The sequence below is a fragment of the Rhea pennata genome, chromosome 2, assembly GCF_028389875.1.
Source record: "Rhea pennata isolate bPtePen1 chromosome 2, bPtePen1.pri, whole genome shotgun sequence".
Classification (NCBI taxonomy): Eukaryota; Metazoa; Chordata; class Aves; order Rheiformes; family Rheidae; genus Rhea; species Rhea pennata.
In genome coordinates this window covers 138,132,565-138,156,319 of record NC_084664.1, presented here as the reverse complement: position 1 = coordinate 138,156,319, position 23,755 = coordinate 138,132,565, and the positions used below count along the sequence as shown (strand labels likewise).

Sequence of the window (23,755 nt, the reverse complement as noted above, 5' to 3'; positions counted from 1 at the left end):
TATAGGCCTATAGCTGAATGTATGGAGAGCTGATCCAAAGTCTTTGATATAAGATTGCATTGTTGGATTAGATTTCTATGTGATGACTTAAACTAAAAAAAAAATAAAGACCTACTACAGTTCCCATTTCTCCAAATGAACCTTCAGAGAATGTATTTCTCAGCAGAAGAAAAATGCATATTTCAGGCAGTTGAGTCTTCATAAAAATAGCCCTGTCAGACCAGACAGGATACCCTGATATCACAGGTAAGTGGGTTTATAAAAACACTAGTAAGTATCTGTTTAATCTATTGTATACTCAGATCATAGCAGCTATGGGTTTAAATAACATTCCTATAGTCTTTTCCATTATATCATTTACAATCGCTATGAGTGTGGTTTGGGTCTCACTGACCCAAAGCAAAGGTCTTTGCTTAAAGACCTTGCTGTAGCTCACTGTTACTGTGTGTTTATTCAGAGGGTGCTAATAACCTGACTATTCAATTTGTGCTATTTTTTCCCCCTTTTTTGTCTTCTAGTGAGGAGTTACAGATTGCCAACAGGCCTGCTTTGCACATCTTTGATCTTAATTAACCAAATTACAGATATCACTACAAAAACAACCGCATTAGCAGGTGGACTGTAACTGGCAGATCCTTGTCCTCAGAGTCCCCTTTTGCAGTTTTACAAGCATGTTGTCGTCGTGCAGGTTAGAAATGCTCACTATTCCTCTGCTAAGTACTTACTTTACAGTATCATTTGATAACTGCTATGTTTATAGAGGTTAATGCCAAGTTTCCATCTAACACCCTGGAGCTATGGCTCACTCAAAAAAAAAATATATCTTGTTCTATAAATAGCGTAATGACTTGCATTTGTAAGTTAGTGTTGATATATGCCACCTATTGCTACACTTTCAAGAAACAGCTAGCAGTGCTAAGGAGTAAATGTGCCTATTGCTAAGTTTCACATGGATTTCCACAGAAAACTGAGTGAACGTTAGTAATTCGGCCATTAATAAATGATTCTTGCTGGAATTTGTAATGCAGGCATTTAAAAATAAGTTTGCCCACTTTTAACTTGGGTAACTTTCTGTTTTTCTACATTACCTTAGACTACACAGAGAATGTCTGTCTAATCCAATTGCACCAGTAGCAAGTCTGGAGCATTACGAGCGGCCGAGGCAGGTCAGTGCCGGGAACACTTTTAAGGGCCTGGTGACTGCCCGACCGACTGGCCGCGCGGGGAGCCGTCCGACTGCTAGTTTCCATCTCTGAGATCAAACCTTCCAAGGACGCGTGTTTTCCTAGACCCGATCTGAGAAAATCAGCCAAACATGGAAAAAAATTTTTTTTTTTTTTTGAACTCCAGGATTTTATTCCCAGATGGAAGTGCACAGCTCAAGCCCTGCGTTTTCAGTCAGGAAACGTCAGTCTCTTGGCGCTCCCCCCAACTTACCCCCTTTTCCTGGGGGAAGCGGGAGCGCGAGTGCAAGGGCCCTCGGGCCGGCAGCTCACCGCCTTCCCCCGACCCCGCCGGGCCCTACGCCAGCCCCTGCCGGGCCTGCAGCTCGCTGGTGCTGAGCGGGACGGGCCCCCGCGGGGGCCCGGGCGCTGCGGCGGCGCAGCGCGGCTCGGCGCGGCTCCTCGGCCTGGCTCCGCCTGTCCGTGACAAGCCCCGCCGGCGCGGCCCACGGCGGTCTCGAACCCGCGGCCCCCGCGGGCGCCCGCCCCCCGAGGCCCCGCCCCCTTCCGCCGGCGCCTCGCCCCGCCCCCGGCGCCCCGCTGCCTCGTGACCGGCGCTGCGGCGGCGTCAGCTGACTGGGCGCTTCACGTGACGTGGCGGCGGCGGGCGGGCGGCGCGCGGCGGCGGCGGGCCATGGAGCAGTGACGGGTAAAGCCGTTGGGAGCCGCCTCCCGCCCGCGCCCGGCCTCGGTGAGTGCGCGCCCGGCCCGGCCGCCGCGCGAGCGGGCCCGGCCCGTGGCGGCGGGTGAGGGGGCGAGGGCTGCCGCGGTCCGGCCCGGCCCGGCCCGGCCCGGCGCTGCGGGGCCGCCGCGGGGCCTGGGCGCCGCCCCGTCCCGTCCCGGCCCGTCCCGCTCCGCTCCTCCGGGGAAGGTTTGTGCCTCTTGGAAGAGGCAGGAAAAGCGCCGAGGCGAGACCTGCCGGGGCAGGGCCAGGGCAGGGGCAGGGGCAGGGGCAGGGGCCGGTGCCGGGCGGCCGGAGTTGCGGTGCCGGTCGCGCAGGGCCCCTGCCTCGTCCCCAGATTTCGCTTGCACAAGGCGTATGGAAGCTCGGTTGTGAAATCCTCGGTGTAGCTACTGCTTCCTCGTGAGGGTGACTTCTGTTTGCGGTGTGGCGAGGCGGAGAAGGCCCGGCGCTAAGCACGGGGGGGGGGGGGGGAGAGGCACCTTCCTGAGGACAGCCTGAGGAAATAGCGTCTTAAGGGCTGTACGAAATGCTGGATGCTGGGGATCTTCTAAGTCACGTTAGTAAATATTTGAGCTAAATAGGAAAGAATAAACTATTTCCCTTCTCTTAAAACTCTGTTGTTCTCACAAAATATAATGCGAAACATGTTAGTTTAGACTGTTTTGACATCACTCTCTCTGTTCCCCAATACATAATTGAAGCATCAGTTTAGAGATTTGGTTGCTTCAATGTGGCGTATTATGTGAAAATCAATGTTTGTCTTATCAATTTTCCTAATGCTACAAAAACTTAAGTGGTAGCAATTATGGAGAGTAATGCAAAATTATTTTTAATAGTATATCAAACTTATTTCAGATATTAGGGATTAAAAATAGGAATTGTAGGGAAATGCATCAAGAGATGAAATGTTTTGAGCATATTTTATAAACAAATTGTGCTCACTCTGGCAGAACATTTTGGTAATATATCTGCATTACTTAAACTTATGTCTCACTTTAACAGCATATGAGAGATTCTGTTATATCTCAATATTACATTGCAGATATGCTTGTTTGTTGAGAGATTTTTATTTTGTATGAACTTTTTTTCTTAGCTTTAGTGTTTTTTTTCTACCTGTATAGCAAACACATTTTGCTAAAGTTTGCCAGAAAATAATTACAATGATGTTTCAGAAGCAGTTTCACTCCTAAAGTCATAGATGGGTGATTCTATCTATATTCAATAGAACTAGGACCATAGTTTCTGCTCATTTAATATGATCACATGGTATGGTATTGAATGGACATTTAGGAGAAAATTACTTTGCAAGAGTTGGCTTGGTTAAACTGCGTTTGTGCTATGTTTAGGATGTTTTTAAATTGATGTATTTGTAGACAACTCCATTTGTTAATGTGGGTATCCATTTATGGATATTTCTGCTTTTTTAATGAGTGTACAACAGAAGTAATTGGGGTAACAAAAATAGCTGAAAGCCTGTTAATAATTAGCTGAAACTATTCTATAACAAATTCTATTCAATAATACTTTCCCTCCTCCCCAAAAATTGTTGTTGGGTTGTAAGAGTAAACAGAAGTTCACTTGTCTGTTCGTATGCTTATTCTTCATTTTATACTTTCAGATTTTTTTTTGTGGGGGGGGAGGGGAGCGGAAGGGTCTTTACATTTAGGACAGCAACACCATGGAAAAGGAAGGAAATCTGAGAGAATTTTTTAGGAATACTGCAGTTAATGCTCTTTGAAAGTGAGGAAGGTTAGATGATAGCTTATAGCCCCCCAGAATTTGAGTAACTTCTGTTATAGGTACTCTGCTGCAATTAATGTTGTCAGTTGCAAACATAAGCAAAGCGGATAAATAAGAGCTTTAATCATCAGACTGTTTGCCATGTACTTAAGAACCTGAGCTGCACCTTAGGGGGTTTTCTTTAGCTTTTAGTCATGTTATCTCCTAGCTTAAACTAAACTCACTTCTGCTAGCGTGCTTAAGAAACTCAAAAGATAGCGCAACTCTTTCTCTCTCTCTCTCTTTTTTCTTTTTTTCCCCCTCTCCCTATAACTTAGTTTTCAAAATAGAATGCCTCAGACTGCAGTGTCTCCTTATACAAGCAGTGTGTAGTACAATGAGATTCCTGTCTGACTCGGACTGGAGTTTTTGGATGGTCATATGATAACACTTGCTGTAGATGTAGTTCTAAAATACTGCAAAGTGAGAATGTAGGTGAGCCTTTTCAGGGTAAGATGTGACTCATAAATTATAGTATCCCTGTAGCTGATATTCCCCCGTTAAGGCCAAAATGAGACCAGTTGTAGGTTTTGTAGACTACTGAGATGCCAAGACTTGCCAATTTACAAATACTTCTTGGTCTAAAGAGAGAACAAGTTCACCACAGTGCAAGGAAGACTGTATTCCATTATTTGCAGTTCAAAGAAACGCAATAATAGTTTACTGTTAAATACCTGTCAACATACTTAGAAAATGTGAATCCTTGGTATTTCCTGCTTTGTTCTATGGTCCTTCTATAGGAGGATTGTCCTTGAATCTTCATGGCTTTCATTTTATAATGGGCCACTTTATTTCTTTTATTTCTTTTTTTTTTTTTTTTTTGGCTGACTAACACTGTTTCTGTTTTTCTTACTGTTCTGTGACACTTCTCCTTTCCCCACTTCTTGTTCTCTATTTCCTCTGTTCCTGATCCCAAACCCCATTCCCTTTATCATAAAATAAGCATACAAGCAAGCTTGTAAAACTTTTCTACCAAGCCTTTTCTCATTGTATGTATTTGAAAATCAGTCTGGAAACTTTAAACACAAACAAACAAGAACATAGCCTTTATACTGAACCTAGTTAGCATAACTGACTGGGGCAATGTCTAGATGAGATAGATGTCAATCTTTTGTGTATCAGCATTCTTCTCCCCTGCTCATTTCATACAATTTTCCATTCAGTAGGTGCCTGAAACAGTGAATCATCTTGTTTCCACCAGCTGGAACAGTTTTTGAGGAAAACCAACCACATGGACAAAAAGGGGATTGGGGCGATGGGGAAGAAAGGAAGAGAAACCTAATAGATTAATGATTCTTGGAAGCTACAACTGTTGTATCTTTTTCTATTCACTTTGAGTAGTAGAAAAAAGATCTTGTTTATTCAAGTGAACAATCTATTTTTGCCTTTAATACTAAGGTATCAAGAAGTACTGCACTTTGTTTAAGCAGAAAGAAAGATTTTACTGCAGGTCTATCTGCCAGATGTTTGTGCCTTCAGTTTTATTTACAGTAGACTTGTAGTCTTAATATGAAATGTACAGAGCAAGTCTTTGAAAACGAACTTAAAGATTGGAAGACTTGTTAAAAGCAGTTTTTCTCTGCCATGGGTCCATTAAAGATCTTTTTCTAAGAAAAAGTATTTAGAGTTTTAACAGTAAACTGATTTTTCCCAACCTGCAATGCAGAGAATGACCATGTCATTGTGAAAATGTAACTGTTTCCTTCATTGATCTCATCTATGGAACACTGTTTTCTTTAAGGGTTATTTATGTTTTAGTGGAAAACATGAAAATGCAGCATCCATCTCTTTTACTGAATAAGAGCCTTGGATTTCTGTAATGGCAGTTCTGTTTTTTACTTGAGTGTTTGCTCGCTGCTGCTGCCAGAACTAGTTCCTCTTATTTTTCCAACAGCCATTCCAAAGCTGCTTCAAGTCCTAGTAAAATCCAAATAAAAGCAAATTAAAGCTTAAATGTTTCAAGAATGTTCACAAACGGCAGTGGTATCTCCTTGTGTGGGTAAGTTTACTGTAAATTTGGCTATGTCTTTTATAGTGCCGGAGTTCAGTGAAGCACAGAAAAATGCAGGGTGCAATGGATTCACTGAGTTAGGCACACATGTTACGGAGGATAATGCACCTAAGTCATTAGGAGAAGATGAAGTTTTGTCCTGTTTCAAAATGTTGCTGTGCAGTAGGCCTCCTCTGGAGGCCCATTGTATGAGCTAATTCAGTTAGTGCTTCCTTATACAAATAAGCCTCATAACATAGCTCATGTTATATCAGTGGCAACCAGTTCAACATTAATTTTTCCTAATAACTACCAAGACAAAAACCATTAATACAGAACCACCAGACATTGTTACACCGTAGACTTGTGTGTGGGAGGTCAGTGGTGTCTGAGGGCTCTTAGCATGGGTTTCACCCTCTCTCTGATTTTGCTGTGGGACACTTCACCCCAACAGTTGAGGCCCCAGCACAAAAGGGGTGCTACTGTTTCCAGAAGCAAAGAACTCCCAATTCCTTCTCCTTCTGACCCACTTTGGCAACTTATTAGGTGAGAAGGACGAGTAGTGTTGGTGAGGAGAGTACAGGTAACTAAGTTCCCTATCTTTCTGCTAATGGAGTGAATCAGCAGTGCAGGTGCACTAGTCTGACCCAGGAGAGAACACAGGCTGAGCTGAGTCATGCATACCTGCAGAATGGGGAACGTGTCTAGTGTTGTACATACTATGATTTTTTTTCTTCAAATAATGCTGTTCAGCTTTGTCACTGTATATATTTAGAATTGTAGCACTCTTGTTGGATCACATGGTCCTGGTAGGTCAGATGTCACTGAGTGTGTAGGATCAAAAGCCTTGATGATTGGATGTCATGAAGGAGGATGGCTGTTGTGTTGGTAAAAGGATGTACTTCACACTATTAATTTAGTTGGGATGGTAAACTTTCCTCAGCTTTAGGTTTTCTGCATAGTGAACAAAAGTGTCTGTCAACAAGACTTAGTTCATTTCTGTTGCTTTGAGACCCTTGATGATTTATTGACTCTAGAACTATTATATAAATGAAGGACCCACGTGTGTTGTTTTGTTTGCTACTGGGTCTTAGTTTTTACAAATATAGTATTTAATTCTCAGAAAAAGTTGAGTGCTGTGGTCTGGGCTCTCATTATAAAATGTAAGTTAGTCTTGACTCTTTCAAAACATGCTGTAGAAGACATTTGATTCTCTGAAGGTATGCTTTGATTTTTCTATTCATTTCCTGATTCAAAAAAAATCCAAAGTCCAGTAATTCTTAACTCAGTTGTTCTATTTATTAGTAACAGAAGAATGTGTATACCTTTTTACCTTCTTCAGCTCACTTGTGAAGTATCTCAACAGACTTTATATATAGTACAGATATTTTCTTGAGTAATGTAAGTATGTATAATGTTATAAAGGTCTGTGATGACAATAGAGATGCAATGACTAGAAAATGTCCTTTTGCTTTGTTTTTAGCTGCCAGGAGAACCCTCTTTGATTGAAAGAAAAACTATAACTTTTTATTATTTAAATACTTTTTTGACATGTAATCATTTTAAAATACGGTCCTAATCTGAAAGTGATCAGAAAAGCTATAACATCAGAGTTGAAATCTGTTTTTTCTCTTACATATTCAGAAAAAGTTGTCTGTTATATTGATGCTGGAAACTATATACAGCTATGAAAATATAACTGGATCCTATGTTGTTGTATTTATTTTCAATTGGATTGTTTGCTTATTTTTGTGGAATTCTGGTTGAAAGATGTTAATTCTGGAAACTCAACCTGCTTTAGCTTGTGAGATGGAGAGCTTAAGAAGACAATGCAACTGTGCAAATATGATTTGGAAGATAGGAAAATACAAATTTGGATCGTGATACTCTTAGAATCTTTTATGGTAGCTAGAACTGAACTTTACTAGCATGGAAGAGAATATTTTTCTTAAGGCAAAGCTTTGAATCCTCAACTAACAGCAAATACTCTCTTCCCTCCCCCCTTTCTTTTCACAGCATCTTGCCTCTATCTTCAGAAATAGAAAGCATCAAGATAAAGACACAAAAATGACTGAGTTTTGGCTGATTTCTGCTCCTGGGGAAAAAACATGTCAACAGACATGGGAGAAACTGCATGCAGCGACCACAAAAAATAACAATCTTTCTACTAATTCAAAGTTCAATATTCCAGACTTAAAGGTACATAAGCCCTGTGTCAGGTCTAAAGATAAATGTCTGTTTTGCATCATGTTTGTTTCTTCAGGCTAAAACTGTAGATGATGAATATTTGCAGACTTTTTAGGAAAAACGACTGATATGAGTATGTGTGGTGGATCTAAAAAACTTAATTTAGACAAGTTATCTTTTTTTCTGAAATTCTAAGTTAAAGATTCTTTAAGTTCTGAAGGTTCAGCAAGGTGTGTTCTTCCAGCTACTACAGCAGCTTTTTCTATGGAAGTAGTCTTGACTAAGCAATTAGCTGGAGCAACAATGAGTTTCATGCAAATGAAGACTTGTCACCTGAGTATTCAGATGGTTTAACTTTTTAGAAGTGAAAACTTATCAAACTGAAGGAAAAATGCAACCTGTATTTGTCTGTGGACAGGTTCAGCAGGTGTGATGCCTCATTTCTGTTTCTGTGATGAGTGGGTCCTGAGCATACAATTCTGCAGCATGCTTTTTAGAGGACCTTCCAACTGCAATAATTTACATTCCTTTTTAGACAGTCCTGAATTATTTCAAGAAATTTATTAGGGGAGATGAGAAGTAGTACAGCAAATGTCGGTCTCTTCTCATGAGATCCTTGGACCTGAGTCAAGATGACTTTCCAACTAGAGGATCACTACAGTATTTAGAGTTATTTCTGAAAATTCATGTGGCCCACTAGGGTTATGATCAATTGTTTCTGCTTCTACTCTATTTCCCATGAACTAAAACTCTTCCTAAAGCAGGAAGAAGCTGAACACACTTGTATATTTACACTATGGTATGTAGTCTGACTTCCTTGTACCTAGTAAAACTGTTCAGTTAAAACTTGTTGAAACAGTAATTTACTCTCCAGTGAACAGCAGCCTTACTGCTTGGGTATAGAAGTGTCACAGGCTTAATGACTTGTTTGTTCTGTGTCTTATAAGTGACAAGTCAGAGCATTAGTTTTCTTATTCTGCATGTAGGTCAGATGGTGGGGCTTGGAAGGAGGCTTGGTTGTGACAGTTGTGACTTAAACAGTACTGGATATTCTAATACTTCTCTTCATCTGGGACAAAAATCTCATAAATTGTTCTGTTGGGAGCTCTGGACTTCAAAGGAACCAGTGGTTAGCCCAATTGCTGGGATTAGAACAGGAAAGCTTGTCTTGTACTCCTTTTTGCTTCAGGGCTGGAGAGAGCAGGAGTCATGCAGATGATGAGTGGAAATGTGTATAAAATAAAGATGCTAGATTTAAAGCCCCTAAGGTTAATTATTATTATATGTTGGTTACAGAAAAGATTCATTTATGTTTTTGCTGAAATATTACTGTACATAAACCAGTATATAAAATTTTAGACTTAAAACCATTAGTCTTTTTGGAGATATCCAGAGTGAATGTAGAAATATTCATTGAGCAAAAGGAACAAATGTGTTAGGCTTGAAGAGAGTACCAAAGAAACTCTCATAATGTATGTCCTATTTAAAACAAAAACACTTTTCATTTGTTTAATTTCAAGTAGCTATACTGTTTTATGGTCTTTTGATGTCTTAAGATCCATTGAGACTTCTGTATGAAACAAGTAGACCTCAAAATATTTAACTACTTTGCTCTAAGTTTTATGCTTGAATTACTGAGTTTGCAGTCATCTCTTTTTTTCAGGAAAGGTATGCATATTGCAAGTAAGGAAAGAAAGTGTTTTCTGGAAGAGAGTGTACGGAAGAGTAAAGACTTTAAACAAACCAAAGATACTATAGTCTTATTAAATTACTCTGGATGCAAAAAGTTTCAGACTCTGTTGGTCTGACTGCTGCAGGACTCCTGCATCTTCTAAACTTTCCACGTTCTTCTTACCTCTGGCACTGAGATATTTGATTGCAGGAATCTCGGATATGATGTAAAGCAGTAAATCAAATCTTGAAATAAATGACTTGTGGAAAATGCAGCCAATTCAAAATATTAAAGTTTTAACGTGTTTTGGGTAGCTGGAATGCAGAACAAACTGTGCACCTAGCTAGAACGAGCTAGATCTAACGTAGTGGGACTTTAAGGGTATCTTGAGCAGATTAAGCATTGTATGACTTTCTTAAATTGACAAGTCTGAAATCTTAGCATTTATGCGGTTATGCAAAACTACCTGTTCAGGGGACTTTGCTTTTATTGTCATTTGTTTTTATCTTTCTAGGTTTGCATAGAAAATTGCTAATACATTTTGATCTTTCCTTCTAGGTTGGCACACTGGATGTTTTAGTTGGTCTTTCAGATGAGCTGGCTAAACTGGATGCATTTGTGGAAGGGTAACAGTTTGTTTGTACTAGCATGCAAAATACCAGAACAATGATGTGATAGTTTGCCAAGTCGTAATGATACATGGAGTATTTTCAACTTTTTGGCTTGATAATCCTGTGAGGGTAGTCGCAGAATCACAGAATAGCTGGGCTTGGAAAGGACCTTTAGAGATCATTTGGTTCTGCCCCTCCTTGGCAGGTTGCCAAGGACCATTTCCAATTGAATTTTGAGTGTCTCCAAGGCTGGAGACTCCACAGCCTCCCTGGGCAACCTGCTCCAGTGTTCAGCAACCCTAAGAGTAAATAAGTGTTTTATGTTCAAATCAGCAAGCTAAGATTTCAGCAAGCTAAACTGCTGTTTTTTACTAGCATCTCTACTCAAAAAGGAAAATCTAAACAGCTTATGATGTAATGGGACACTATGAATTGATGAATGATGGTTCTCCATATAGTAATGCTGTATGCTGCCAGATACTGGAGAACAATTAAGAATTGAGCCTAACAGTTGCTGGAAGTGATGATGAAATGGAGTAAAAGATATGCTTTTATCAAATCAGAGTAATATTTACAGACTTTGAGAAGGTAACCACATTGGTTTCTAGCCTGAAGATGATGATACATGGCATTAAAAATTAAAATGCAAAAGCTGTTCATTTTAAGAAAACTGATGGTCCTTTGAAAGTGATTTTGAGCAAATGCAACAAAACTTGATGTAGTCAGAACTTGTGGAGCCATCTTCTGTTTTAAGGAGAGAAGTATTAAGCTTCTTTAAAATAGATCAGAAACTGTTTTGCTTGGCAAATGTGAATAATATTAAACATTTCGTTTTTAGAGAGGAAGGCAGGTCTTGTTTGTCATATCTCAGGAAGGTTTATGAGAACAAGGATTTGTTCATGGGTATTCAGTCATCTTTGGCATTTCACTATCATAGTTGCTTTGTGTTTAGTTTTGATTTATTGATATTCTCTACCTCTCTATCCATTTAGAGAATGGGGTTAGGATTTTGAAATGCTGACTGAATTCAAAATTTTTGCTATAGTGGATTTTACCCCCGGAAGTCAACCCTTATTGCTTAGAGATGAGGGAAATAGCCTCACCTTACTCAGAACTGATTAGCAGTAAAACTGTAGAGAAAGATAAAATTCTTGGAGCTTTGGGGATATTGATTTTCTTCTTTTGACCAATCTCTTAATTTTTTTCGAAGGCAATCTCAAATCAGTTTCATCAGTGGTATTTCTCCAATGTCAGTGTATTTTCAGTCATTTTTTACCTAGTTGTGTCTTTTGTTTTTCAGTGTTGTCAAGAAGGTGGCCCAGTATATGGCTGATGTTCTAGAAGACAGTAAAGATAAAGTTCAGGAAAATCTTCTGGCTAATGGAGGTAAAGTGTTAGTTGTAATATATACCCTGTAAAAGTGGCAGGAGGGAAAGCAGTGATCCTGAAACATACTTAATGCTGCTTCTCTGTACAATGTTTTGAAAGTCTAGTTCAACCATGGAAATACTTTTTCCTGTGAATCATTTGCCCTGAAAGAAATGATAGCATCCAGCATTGCAGAAAATTACAAATCTGCATGTTAAATACTCACTTATAAGAGAAGCTGTTTGGTCCTTTAGGGCTATATTTTGCTGCCAATAGTCTCTGGTGAAACACAAAACATTACTAATAACTGTAAACATTTCTGTGTGTTAGTCTATCATCTGAGCAGGTATCAGTTAGGTAAACTATATTGGAATATTCAGTTGTTCCCAGATTGTCATAGAGCATTTTTATAACACTAGCTGTCTCATGGATGCAGCTGCTCATACTAAAGAATGTCATTGATATCTAAATCAATGTATTGTTTCCAATAGCAGCTTCATAAAACTTCACACAGCTTATATTGAGGTAAGATAGGCTTATATAAGTGAATTAACATGAGACAAGTGCCGAGGTCCTAATTAAGACAATTCTTCTTGGAGAAGAACTTGGAGTAGTCTCTCTTGTAGATAGTTTTATGAAACTGCTGCTTCAGGAGAGCCAAATAATCTTTGCTTGTTTTCCCTTCATAACTCTCACTTCTCCAGCCTTTTCTTTTTCTTCATGTGAAGCAGACAGAATAATGCTTGGCCTTCTCAATGCTTCTCCAGCTGTCATTGGCTTGGTAGTAAATCTAATTTAGGGCCTATAAAGGTGCAGAAACCAAGATCACAGATAACTTCTAATTTGATGGTTTATTTTCAAAATCCTCAAGCAGTGGGTCCATATATGTGAAGGTCCACAAACTTTCTATTGCAGAACTCTCCTGTTACGCTAATCCTAAATGGAATGTAATACATCAGTCTATCTTAACAAAGTCTCTCTTTATCGTTTCAGTTGACTTGGTCACCTATATAACAAGATTCCAGTGGGATATGGCCAAATATCCAATCAAACAATCTTTGAAGAATATATCAGAAATTATTGCAAAGGTAAGATCATTTGTTTTTATAAAACTTTTTTTCTTGAACTTGGTATTTACACACAAAACCTGGTACTCAGGGCTTTTTGTCTATTTTTTCTTATCTTTGATTATAACAGTAGTGAACCTGCTGGCAGTTTATATGTGCTGATACCCAAACATATGATTTGGGTTAAAAATGGAATTTGAAGACTTCTCCCTGAAGGCCATTGTGCTGTCTTTGCTGGTTTTTGTTTCTTATACTTGCTAGCTGTTTGTTAATTTAATCTAGTATGTCCTTTGCATCTCAATTTTGCTGTATTGTATTCCCATTTGTCTGGTGCTTTAAAAAGTCTTGAGCTATTGGCAGTGAAATCAGGGGATTTGTTTGTCTTTAGAAAGCTATAGCAGTTGGCTGTGAAGAGAAAAATAAGACTTTAATGCAAGGAATAAGGCAAGGTCATCTCTGTTGTGGGTTCCCCTTCCCTTTGGTAAAGTGAGAGAAAAACTTGGTAAAGTTTTTACAACTTGTGGATTTCATTTGGCTTGTACCTGCTGTGAGGACATGTAGGGTCTTGAGTACTGACTGAACTGCATTGAAATGATGAAATAGTTCTCTGTAAGCTACCCTTGCTTTAATGTCTTGAAGTCTTTCAGTTTTTCTTTTGTCTGTTTTTGGTAAACTTCCAACTTGTGCTTTGGAATGATTTGCATTAATAAATAGATAACTTAGTATCTATAGGTACTCTGAGCCTGCCTTGGTGAGAGACATGTGGAAGAAGCTATAATCATGGGGGAAAGCATTAATGTTGGCAGGCTAAATGCTTTGCACTGTTGTAGATTCTCCAGCTGTTGGTTTCTGTCCTAAAACTATTAGTTTAAAATTTGTGCAGAAACTACAAAATCCTAATATATATTATATAGCTGACTGAGAATGTAACTGTAATGTAATTCATTTTTATATATTCATTGGGGATATCACCATATCTTGAATTGACTCTTGGAAATTATACTTAGTAATTTTCTGGAAAATCTCTGCCATATGGAGTTCTGCTGGAGGAATAATAGCTGATTTGCAATTCTACTAAGATTTGCATCAAAAATATCCTGTAGATATAATATAACAATGAAGTACACGAAGAAACTATAAAAGTGAAGTATTCAACTGTTTACAACAGCTGCTTGGCAGATACAGGAATACAGTTTTAACTTGAGAGTAGGAGGAATTGTGGGAAAAGAGAGAGAGCCTGAGAAGACAGGGTAATGTGATTTCCCCAAGTCTTATCAGGGAAGTGATTCTTTAATTTCTTAAGTTTGACCTTTAAATATGAGTGAAAGTTAGTGAATAAAGAAAATATTTGCCTTTTTCTTCTCTTATTATTGCAATATACTTGTTTTCATAGTATAGAACTTATTTTCATAGCAATATAAGTTTAAGAAAGGAACAAAGAATATAGAGGCATTTACACTTTTATTTATTGAAACTTCACCAAGGTTTCAGTACATGTTATTCAGTCTTAGAGTTTGCTAGGTAGAGCATCTGCTTACAATGAAGTTATGCTTCAGAACCTGAATTTTAATTTAAAAAATTGGCTTACATATATCCCATTTAATTTAGGTACCTCAGTAAGTCTTTAGTTTATATACTAAAATGCTGAGAAACAAGTCTGTAGGAGTTGCAGGGTGAACTATCCTCTTGACCATTTTTCTGCATATTTGGTTGTATGGCTTACATAAGTCCTTCCTGGTTGAGACAAGTGATTGTGTGTGTTACCATAAACATAGTCACTGTATAACTGAGCAACATAGCTTTTGAGAGAGATTTATTTCGTGGAAATAAAATTATATCTTGTTCCTCAAGGTGGTTATACTCCACTGAAGTGGTGTTTGCAGTACACTGAAGTGTTGCATCAAAACAAAAGATGTTTTGTCAACAGCCTAGGCCCAGAGAAAGAGGAAGTCTATCAACTAGGTGCCCAGATACTTGCCACTGGGAAGTGTATGGGTCTTTTTTTTTAAATGCATGTACAGATCCTGTAGTGAGGAGGCAGGAGAGTGTTATGATGCCATGATAATGTCGTAGCGAGTTCTTCCAGTTAGCCATCTGAGTATACTGGTTGTGAAGTATTTCCTTGTGCAATGTATAGGGTACAAGCTGATAGAAGTATGATGGGGTTAATAGCTTGCTTGGGTTTCATTTTGTTCTTTAAGTTGCTACCAAGCTATCTAACTGGGAATAAACTATTTTTTGTAATCATGCCCGATTAATCTTGGAGGATATATTTGAGAAGGAAGGCTTACTTGAGCAGGAACAGCAAGCAGAATTTGAGTCTTGAGTATAAACAGTAAAATAGCTGGAACTTTGATATCAAAGTTTCAAAGATGATTGAAGGTTACCAGTGATGTTAGAAGTAGAATACAGTCTATACTTTAATAGACAAATACATTTATAGTCTGAAGGAAATTGGATTTAAGTCTGAAATGCTCTTTATCTGACTACCCTGGAGATGGCCTTATGTGACTTCAGGCATTCCAGAATATCTATATAAGATTTTAAGAAACGAAAGTTCCTATAAAACAGATTTTATTTTATAATTGTAAGCCACTGCAGATGAAAAACAGCAGTGTAAAAGACAACTTTGAAGGTGTTTGGTGATGCAATTTATTGCATTTTTATTTGAAAACATACAAAAGTGAAATAGCTCTGATGTTTAGAAAAATTGACATAAAATAAATCTGATAATACCTAGAACTGTAAATAGTAGCAGCCATTTGGAATCAGACAGCCAATGCATTTAGTTGATATTCTGTCTTTCAGAGTGCCCAAGACCATTCATTTTAACAAAGGGTGCAAGACAATATGCAGTAGACAAATAGAATGCAAAATAGTTTCTTCCGAAGTTGTGCTTGATGCAAAGTAATAATGCTTTGGGTTTCTTGGTTCGTTCTTGATTTGTTCACCATCTTTCTTGTCACTGAAACTCTGAGGGAAGAGTATAGTTAAAAATGAGGTAACAGCTGGAACAAATGATACTGAGTGCTCACAAGTATCCTTGTATCATAGTGGGGGAAGAAAAACTTCAGATAACGCCCCCTGTCAGCTGAGCTGGAGGGTGGTAGCTTCAAGCTAGTGGAGTAATGATCAGCTCAGTGCTGTAGCATCTCCAGATCTATGCTTTAAAATTAAGAAATCTTTCGAAAAACTATTTCAGTTCTTTAGACACTATTCTCTTTTAACTTTAAGGGAGTAAATCAGATTGACAATGATCTGAAAGCAAGAGCCTCAGCATACAATAATCTCAAAGGCAACCTTCAGAATTTGGAAAGAAAGAATGCGTAAGTACTGTTTTTTGCTAATACAGCATAATGAATTTTACTCACTTTTCAAAGTGAAAAAATGTGTGAATTTGTGCAAACTCTAGGCTTAGTATATTTTTGAGGTGTTTATCACAGCTATCATAAAACAACACTTATTTACAGCTAACTTGCTTGGTTCACTTGTGATTGGTAAGTGGTGGCAAAATACATAAAAATATATACAAATAGTACAAATTGCTGAACCTTTTGAGAGAAACTTGCTGTTTATATGGAATGTAACACTACTACGTAGATATCTCTCTAAATAAGGAATTTTTCCCCCTTTATACTCTTAGTGCTTTAAGCATATCTACATTAGTGCACTTAAGTACCCTGTCCCCTAAAATTAAGCAGCAGAAAGATGGCTCTTGTCTGCATGCAGGTAATGATAAATTAAACAAGAACTGCTTGCTGTCTTTGCATTACATATGATCTGAAATGTAATTAAAGTACAGTAGTTCCTCTGTGGAAATACGGTTTTTAAATTTGACTCAATCTTACCATTATAGTTCATGGTATAAGCCTGCTGTCTATGATTGAGAACTATAGATCAGATGAAGGACAGCTATTTTGAGTGGACTATAAGTTGCTTGTAATTTGTTAGCTAAAGCTTATTAAATCTGTGTAGGTTTTTAATCTTTTGTGAATATTAGGCAATGTGACTCTTAAAATTTTCACCAAGGTTCTGTAGCTGTGTATGAGCTTGATTGTAACTCTGAGGCTTCATATACTAGAGTTTACTGAGATCTAATAGTTCTTCTTGATGTTAAATCACTCTCTTTAAGAGTTTGGCCTCTTAAGTCTGCTTGGTGTTGGGAATATGGGAATAAATATTTTGCTGTATCGTGCAACAGTGGAGCCACTGAAAAAACTTTCAGTGATTTTAAACAGTAAGATATAATATGCATATGAGGACACAGTTTGCTCTACATAACCGATAATGCTTAATGAATTACGTTTTCTCAATGGTTATACTAATTAAACACTAAAACTGTTGTCTGCCTCTGGTTCTCTGCAGGGGAAGCTTGCTAACCAGAAGTCTTGCTGATATTGTAAAGAAAGAGGACTTTGTACTTGATTCAGAATATTTGGTCACATTATTAGTGGTTGTACCTAAGTAAGTTAATTACCTTGTCCTAAAAGCGGAATGAAATAATAAATCTGCATCAAATAATAGATCCACACAACCCTATGCTACTGTAAGAAAAGACAAAAATTTTTAGGTTTACCTGAATAAACTAACACTGACTTTTTGATGCTAAGCAGTGGCAAATGAGCCAGTGCACATATATTAGTTTTTTTCACAAGATCTTACTGTAAGGAATGATGAGTGCTCATGGATCTCACTAATGATCTTTAAGTCAAACTTATCTCTTATAGCTAATATTAGTGAGTCTTTTTCATGCTGTAAAAGGGGTCCTTGTGAAAATCAGTGCCGTGTTTAATGATTGAATTATCCTAGTTAGCTCTACGGTGGATTTTGCTGTTTAGCAAGCAAATTGCACTCTTAATCTCCTTGTAGCACACTCTTCCAGATTGCCAGAACACTGCTTTTTTTTTTTTTTTAATCCAAGTGCCTACCAGTGGAGTACCACTTACGTCATGTCAAAGGTTTATTGGGAACAGGATGTTCCTTGTTTAAAACTTAAAAAGAAAAAAAGAAAGAAAGAAAAAAAAAAAAGCTCTACCAAGAAAAATGATGATACAGATGTCCATAAGACTGCTGTAGAGTGAGAAAATGGCTGAATCCTGGACAACTAGTTCTGCTGTCTTTGTAGCACCAGACTATCTGTCTGGAATTGAGAGCAAGGTTAGTTTCTAACTTTTAAGTTTGCCTCCAGGCTGTTTATTACCTGAAGAAGTAGTCTCTGTGACATGTAAAACTATGGAGAAGGCAAAACTGTTGCCATGCTTTTAGCAGAGTGCTTAGTATATCTTGATCCTTATTTTTGTTCTACCTGTGACTTGGTTTTGATGTTGAAAGGGTGGAACCCCTGCACCTTGAGCTAAAGAAAGGCATGGCTTCCAGAATTCTCAATGATCTTTCAGGCAAGTGCAGGACTTGGAGAAACCCATTTGTAGTGGTGGAGAAAGTACTCCTTTTAATACTGCAGAGGAGTGCCGTTACTTAAGGACTTTGATAAGCCTTGACAGTGAAGTCCAATTAGTTGGTCCTCTGAGACCTATATTTAATTATGACTAATCTTGTTTCAAAGTTCTTTGATTTCAAAAATTCTACACGTGAACTTACATGAGGACTAAAGATAAAGATTTTTTTTTTTTTTTTTGCTTTTGCTATCATTGTAGTTTAGTTAGCAATAATGTTACTATTATTGTAACATATTATATATGTTACTACCAGGGACAGTCATCCTAATCATGAGTATTTTTGAAAACATACAACTGAGTGTTAGAAGATGTGATGACTGATATTCTTAAAAATTCTTCAAAAAGCTTGATTAGGTTTCTCTATAAGGTTTCTTACTGTAGTACTAAAAATCTAACCATAACCTGTGTATTTTCTAGGTTAAGTTATAATGACTGGGTTAAGCAGTATGAAACGCTAGCAGAGATGGTCGTACCACGTTCCAGCAAGTAAGATGTTAAATGCTCACTCTCATATTGGCTTGTTCTTTACTTGTAGTGACTTAAAGATTAGGCTAAAACCTCACAAAATACTTTAGCTCTGAGTCAAACATTACTATGTTGTACTTGAGAAACATTCAAAAGATCTCTAATTCCAGAGTTGACAAAGGTGTCAAACTCACTGTTTATTGGGAAGGGCAAAAGAATTGAAGAGGAAGGTTAATCTAGACCAGGTGCATTCAGCCAAGTGCATTCATCCTAGATCAGGTGCCTTCAGCTTCAAGCTAATGCACAATGAGGGGTAACAACAAACAGTAGCTGCCCCTCTGTAAGATTTATGCCAATACTCAGAGGACTTGAACCAAGTTGAATATATCTTTTAAAAGCTGTTAGGGAGCGAAGAACTGGAAACGTAGATTCTCAAAGCGTAGGTAATGCTTTTCCTTGCCAAACTACCCTTTTAATTTCCTTTTCTATTTTAATAAAATAGTCTCAATGTTTCAGAGTTAAAACAGCTTTAGATCCTTCTCTTGTAAAATAATTTTAACTTGCAAAAATATCTAGAGTTGTATGAAGTGCTTCTACTTGGTGAGCTATCTATTGAATGTGAAATGTCAACTGCCATTCTTCAAGGATATAATTAAGAGTGGTTGCCAAAGCTTTCTGTTACAGGGTGTTTAATTTGGGAATTAATCACATATAATTATCTACATTTATGTTCCTGTCTAAGTAGCAGTAATGTACAACTTAAGCTATTGTATTTCAGATCTGTTGTGACTTGAACCATATCCATTCTGACACTTCTGTTTTTTCCAATATGTAGTGTTCTCTTTGAGGATCAAGATAGTTACCTTTGTAATGTCACCTTGTTCAGGAAGGCAGTGGATGACTTCAAGCATAAAGCCAGAGAATATAAGTAAGGCTTATTCTGAGTGTGTTCACATATGTGTGTGTTCTCTCTCTTACACTTTGAAGGATCTCTAGATAACCGCTTGTGATTTTATTCACTTCCAAATGCAGATTTATGGTCCGTGACTTCCAGTATAATGAAGAAGAGATGAAAGCTGATAAAGAAGAAATGAATAGACTGTCAACTGACAAGAAGAAACAGTTTGTAAGTTTTATATAAAACTAGTCATTATGGAAACCTGAGATTTCTGAGCACAGAATAGTCTCAACTCAGACCAGAAGTTGACAGGAAGATGTAGCAATTTAATGCATCCTTAACCTTTCCTTGAGATGGATGTATTTTTTGAGGTGAAGTTTATACTCTGGCTCATTTAAATCACTAAATGTGATCACTTCTGTTGAAGATGTGTGTGCAAACATGGTCTGTGACTTCAGAGGTTGTTTATAATGGTCTAGTTTAAATTGCACTTGACCAGTTAGGGGCTGCAGTAGCAGTTATGGATTACCTGGACATAGAATTTGGAGAGAAATCCAAGTGTTTTTTGGTAGTTTTAACTATGCCAATGCAATAGGTCTGTTGGACTCTGAGCTGACTTGTCGCTGCATCATGATGTCATGATCTTGTGGTTCTGAGAAAGCACTGGAGGGATGACATAGCAAAGTCAGCTGGCAACCCAGATAGTCTGCTTGGGGGTAACTGAGTTTCCTGTAGCGCACATGCTCCTAACTGTGAACCAAATGCTGAAATTGCAGCTGATCATGTATAAAGTTTGAAAATAGGCAAGCATTTGGAAGAAATAATGAGACATTATTAAAATGGTTCTTAATGTATTAAGCCCGCAACAAGTGGACAGTGAACTCGACAAGAGAAATTTAGTAAAACTTTTCACTCCATACTGAAACACCCTTGAGCCATTATGTCCATAGTCAACTATGCCTTTAAGTAATTTATTTACCATGATAATGAAAAACAAAGTATCATCTTCTGAATTATAGATTTTCTTTCTTTTTCTTTCCTTTCACAGGGGCCTCTGGTTCGGTGGCTGAAAGTTAATTTCAGTGAAGCTTTCATTGCATGGATTCATGTAAAAGCATTACGAGTTTTTGTTGAATCTGTTCTAAGGTAAAGAGTCAGAGATCCAGAGAGTGTTTTTCCTCCTAGACTTTGTAAGAAGTTACATGTAGGTTGGGCTTGCCGAACTGAGACATGTGAATACCACCCTTCTATGGAGGAGGGGGAGGGCAGCAAGAACAGCTGGTTACTTAGCTCCTCTTGCCAATTGTGGAACCTGAGCAAAGTAGTTGAGAAACTGTTGCAGTAGGTAACTGCTAAACTTGCCACTTGGAGATATTTTTTTCTAGGGTTTTAGAAATTAAGGTATGCAGCAAGGTACTTTTACTGACTCCTAGCTTGATCAAACTAAGTAGCTTTTTAAAAAAAAAAAAAAAAAAACACTTCTATTTCTAAGAAATGTGAATATTTCAGAATGAAAATATTCAGGCTTTGAGTAATACAGCTTGACATCTTGAAATGCATGCTCATACACAGCAATTCTTGTTCAATATTTTCAGTGTAAAATTTCTCTTTGCATTTTTCTTCCTATCCAGAAGTATTCCAAGTGAATTGGAGTAAAAAAAAAAAAGTAAAAAGAAAAAAGTGACAGTTTTTTTTTTTTTTTAGAGCAGACAGTACTTCAGTCTTGGTCAGTTAGAACACTGAAAGTTTTGGGGGAGGGGGTTGGTGTGTGTGTGAATTTTAGTAAGGATTATGGTAGAGAAGGGGAAAATCTACATTAACTTGTAGCTTACTCTGTTTCATAGTAGCTACAGGCTTAGTTTAAGAGGAATTTGAGTAAGGAAGGCAGTTGGACTTGATTTGAAAATCAGCATATCTTTCCACATATCTAGAAAGGAAGATGTCAATAGAATTGTTGATTCAGGATGTCAGTTGACTTGTGCTAAGTGCTCAAGGATTTAAAAGAATTGAAACCACTGTTTTGTTATTTTAAATTTGAAAAGTTGAAGAGTTCTATTTTGTTGATATCTTATTATGAACCGTAGATAGAGAGTGGTCTTTCAAAAAAAAATAAATTAAATAAAAAAAGAAAGAAAAAGAAAAGGGAAAAAAAAGAAAAAAGAAAAAGCAGAATTTCCTCCTCTTCAGAAATAAGATATCTTCTCAAAATGGAATAAACGTCTGTTTCTAAAGGATAAGTTAACCTAAGGCTTATTTTAGTATTTTCAGAGCTTTCTGCTTGATTTTCTCAGGTATGGTTTGCCAGTTAACTTCCAGGCAATGCTGCTTCAACCTAATAAGAAAACAATGAAAAAACTGAGGGAGGTTTTGTATGATTTATACAAGCACCTTGACAGCAGTGCAGCGGCTATCATTGATGTAAGTATTTTTCTAACTGTTACTCCTATTCAATACTAAGTTTAATCTCTTTAAACAAAAGTCTCTTTAGCTTCATTAAAAAGCAATAACTCTCTCCATACTCTGTCATTGTCTCCTAGTACAAAGAATTATAATTCTTACAGAAATGCCACTTCTACCTTATGTTTTTTGAAAGGAGATAGTATTTTGAGTTGCAGCTTATGCACTTGAAAAGCTGTCTGGTTTAAGTCCTGTGTTATTTCTTCCTATAGCATTCTTCCCTACCACAAAGGGAAGAATGTCCTACAGATTGCATACATGCTCACATCCTCGAAGAATTCAAAGTCAGTTTTAGTATGGAATTAAGCTTAAGGAACTTGAATACCTTTCATATCTTTTTTTGAGACTAGAAAGAATACTAAAAATTACTTTCCACAGTCTAAGGTAACGGTGGCATTAAAATACTAAACTTAACTTCATTGACCTTCTCTACTAAAGGAGACTGATTGGATGTCAAGATGGAGTCACGTAGAGGTTTCCATCTATAGAGGTGTCTGATTTTCCTATTTAAAACTAGTTTGTAGGGAGGCTTATTCTACTGCATTTGTTTAGTATTGAAAAGCAGTGCTTTTCAAAGATAGTTAAAAATAACTAAAGATAGACCACCACACAGTGAGTTCAACCTGAATAAAATAACAATATTTTTCTGCAGCGTACTTCAAGGCTGCTTTGGGGATGGGGATGTGACAATTAAAGTGAAAATTAAAGGCGCTGAACTTCATGCAACTTCCTGGATCATTCAAGCCCTCTATAGTATCATTCTCATAAACTTGCTGTGTTTGAAAGTAGTGAAACAGCATTGTAGTTCTTTTCCTTCTGTTTAGTGGCAGTTGGTTTACTACAGCAACACATGTGAATTATTGATGCAAAGCTACCTAGATTTTTGAAAAAGCACTTCTATTTCAATTTGAAAAGCATCTGAATGTTTTGTCTGCTTCTAAGAGTCTGATGAATTGTAAAAGCATAATTGGTTTTAAAACTCTCTTGCAGGCAACTATGGATATTCCGGGCTTAAACCTCAGTCAACAGGAATACTACCCGTATGTGTACTACAAGATCGATTGCAATTTGCTAGAATTCAAGTAGAAGTTCCCTAACATGACAATCCTCTCAGTGTTGGTGTAAACAAACAGAAGTGAGGTTGAAGTACAGTAAAACTTTAAACATTCTGCTAATCCTCTGCTTGCTTCTTATGTTAGGTGAATTTTTGCCCACCGTGGTCCATCTCTAGCCATTTTCTTTTTAAAGAAAAGTGTAGTTAATCTGCTTTTAACCAATTATGTCTGTAAATGTATATTGAGAGAATTGAAGTATTTATAAACAGAGTCATTTATTTAAGTAAAAGGTCATTACTCTTTCATAGGGTGATGTGTGTTAATTCCATTTACCATTGTTTATATTAAAAAACTTGTTTACAAAAGAATAGTGTAAATGTTCATGGCCATTTTGTTCATTTGATTTAGTAGATATGATTGTGTTAACATTGTTGAACTGTGATGTAAAATATGTAAGATTGGTATGAAATTGTGCTTTCTGAATGTTGAAATTACAATCAAAGCACTGTAAACACAGGAAAAATAAAAATACCTGTGCAAATGTGTCATTGTATGAACTGTGGATGCCTCTGTCTAACTTAATCAACTGATGAAATATTAAAAACTTATGTTGTGTCCTGCATATGATGGTACAGAAATGCAGCAGTTCAAATACTTTCAAGATATACAGGTATTTCTTTTGAGGAATTGTGAAGAAAATAGTCAAGTATATAGTGCTTATCTCCATGATTTTAAAGAAATTTTGTAAGTAATTATAACATGGACAGGTACACAAACTGGTCAAGTCTAGGATTTTTTGATGTTCTTTGTAGTTTTCAGTCTACAAAGTTGCAGCCTGGAAC

General features: G+C 37.5%; 1 protein-coding gene across 1 annotated transcript; it reads left to right on the top strand.

The window, feature by feature from the left end:
* The first annotated feature begins 1,805 nt into the window (after positions 1-1,805).
* Positions 1,806-23,535, top strand: ATP6V1C1 (ATPase H+ transporting V1 subunit C1). Its single transcript, XM_062570443.1, has 13 exons — positions 1,806-1,914; positions 7,694-7,876; positions 10,095-10,162; positions 11,448-11,533; positions 12,509-12,603; positions 15,817-15,908; positions 16,948-17,046; positions 18,456-18,524; positions 19,339-19,431; positions 19,536-19,629; positions 20,450-20,547; positions 21,693-21,819; positions 22,849-23,535. Exons 2-13 carry the CDS (start codon positions 7,745-7,747, stop codon positions 22,942-22,944), a joined length of 1,149 nt encoding a protein of 382 aa, XP_062426427.1. The 5' UTR covers positions 1,806-1,914; positions 7,694-7,744; the 3' UTR covers positions 22,945-23,535.
* The last annotated feature ends 220 nt before the right edge of the window (positions 23,536-23,755 follow it).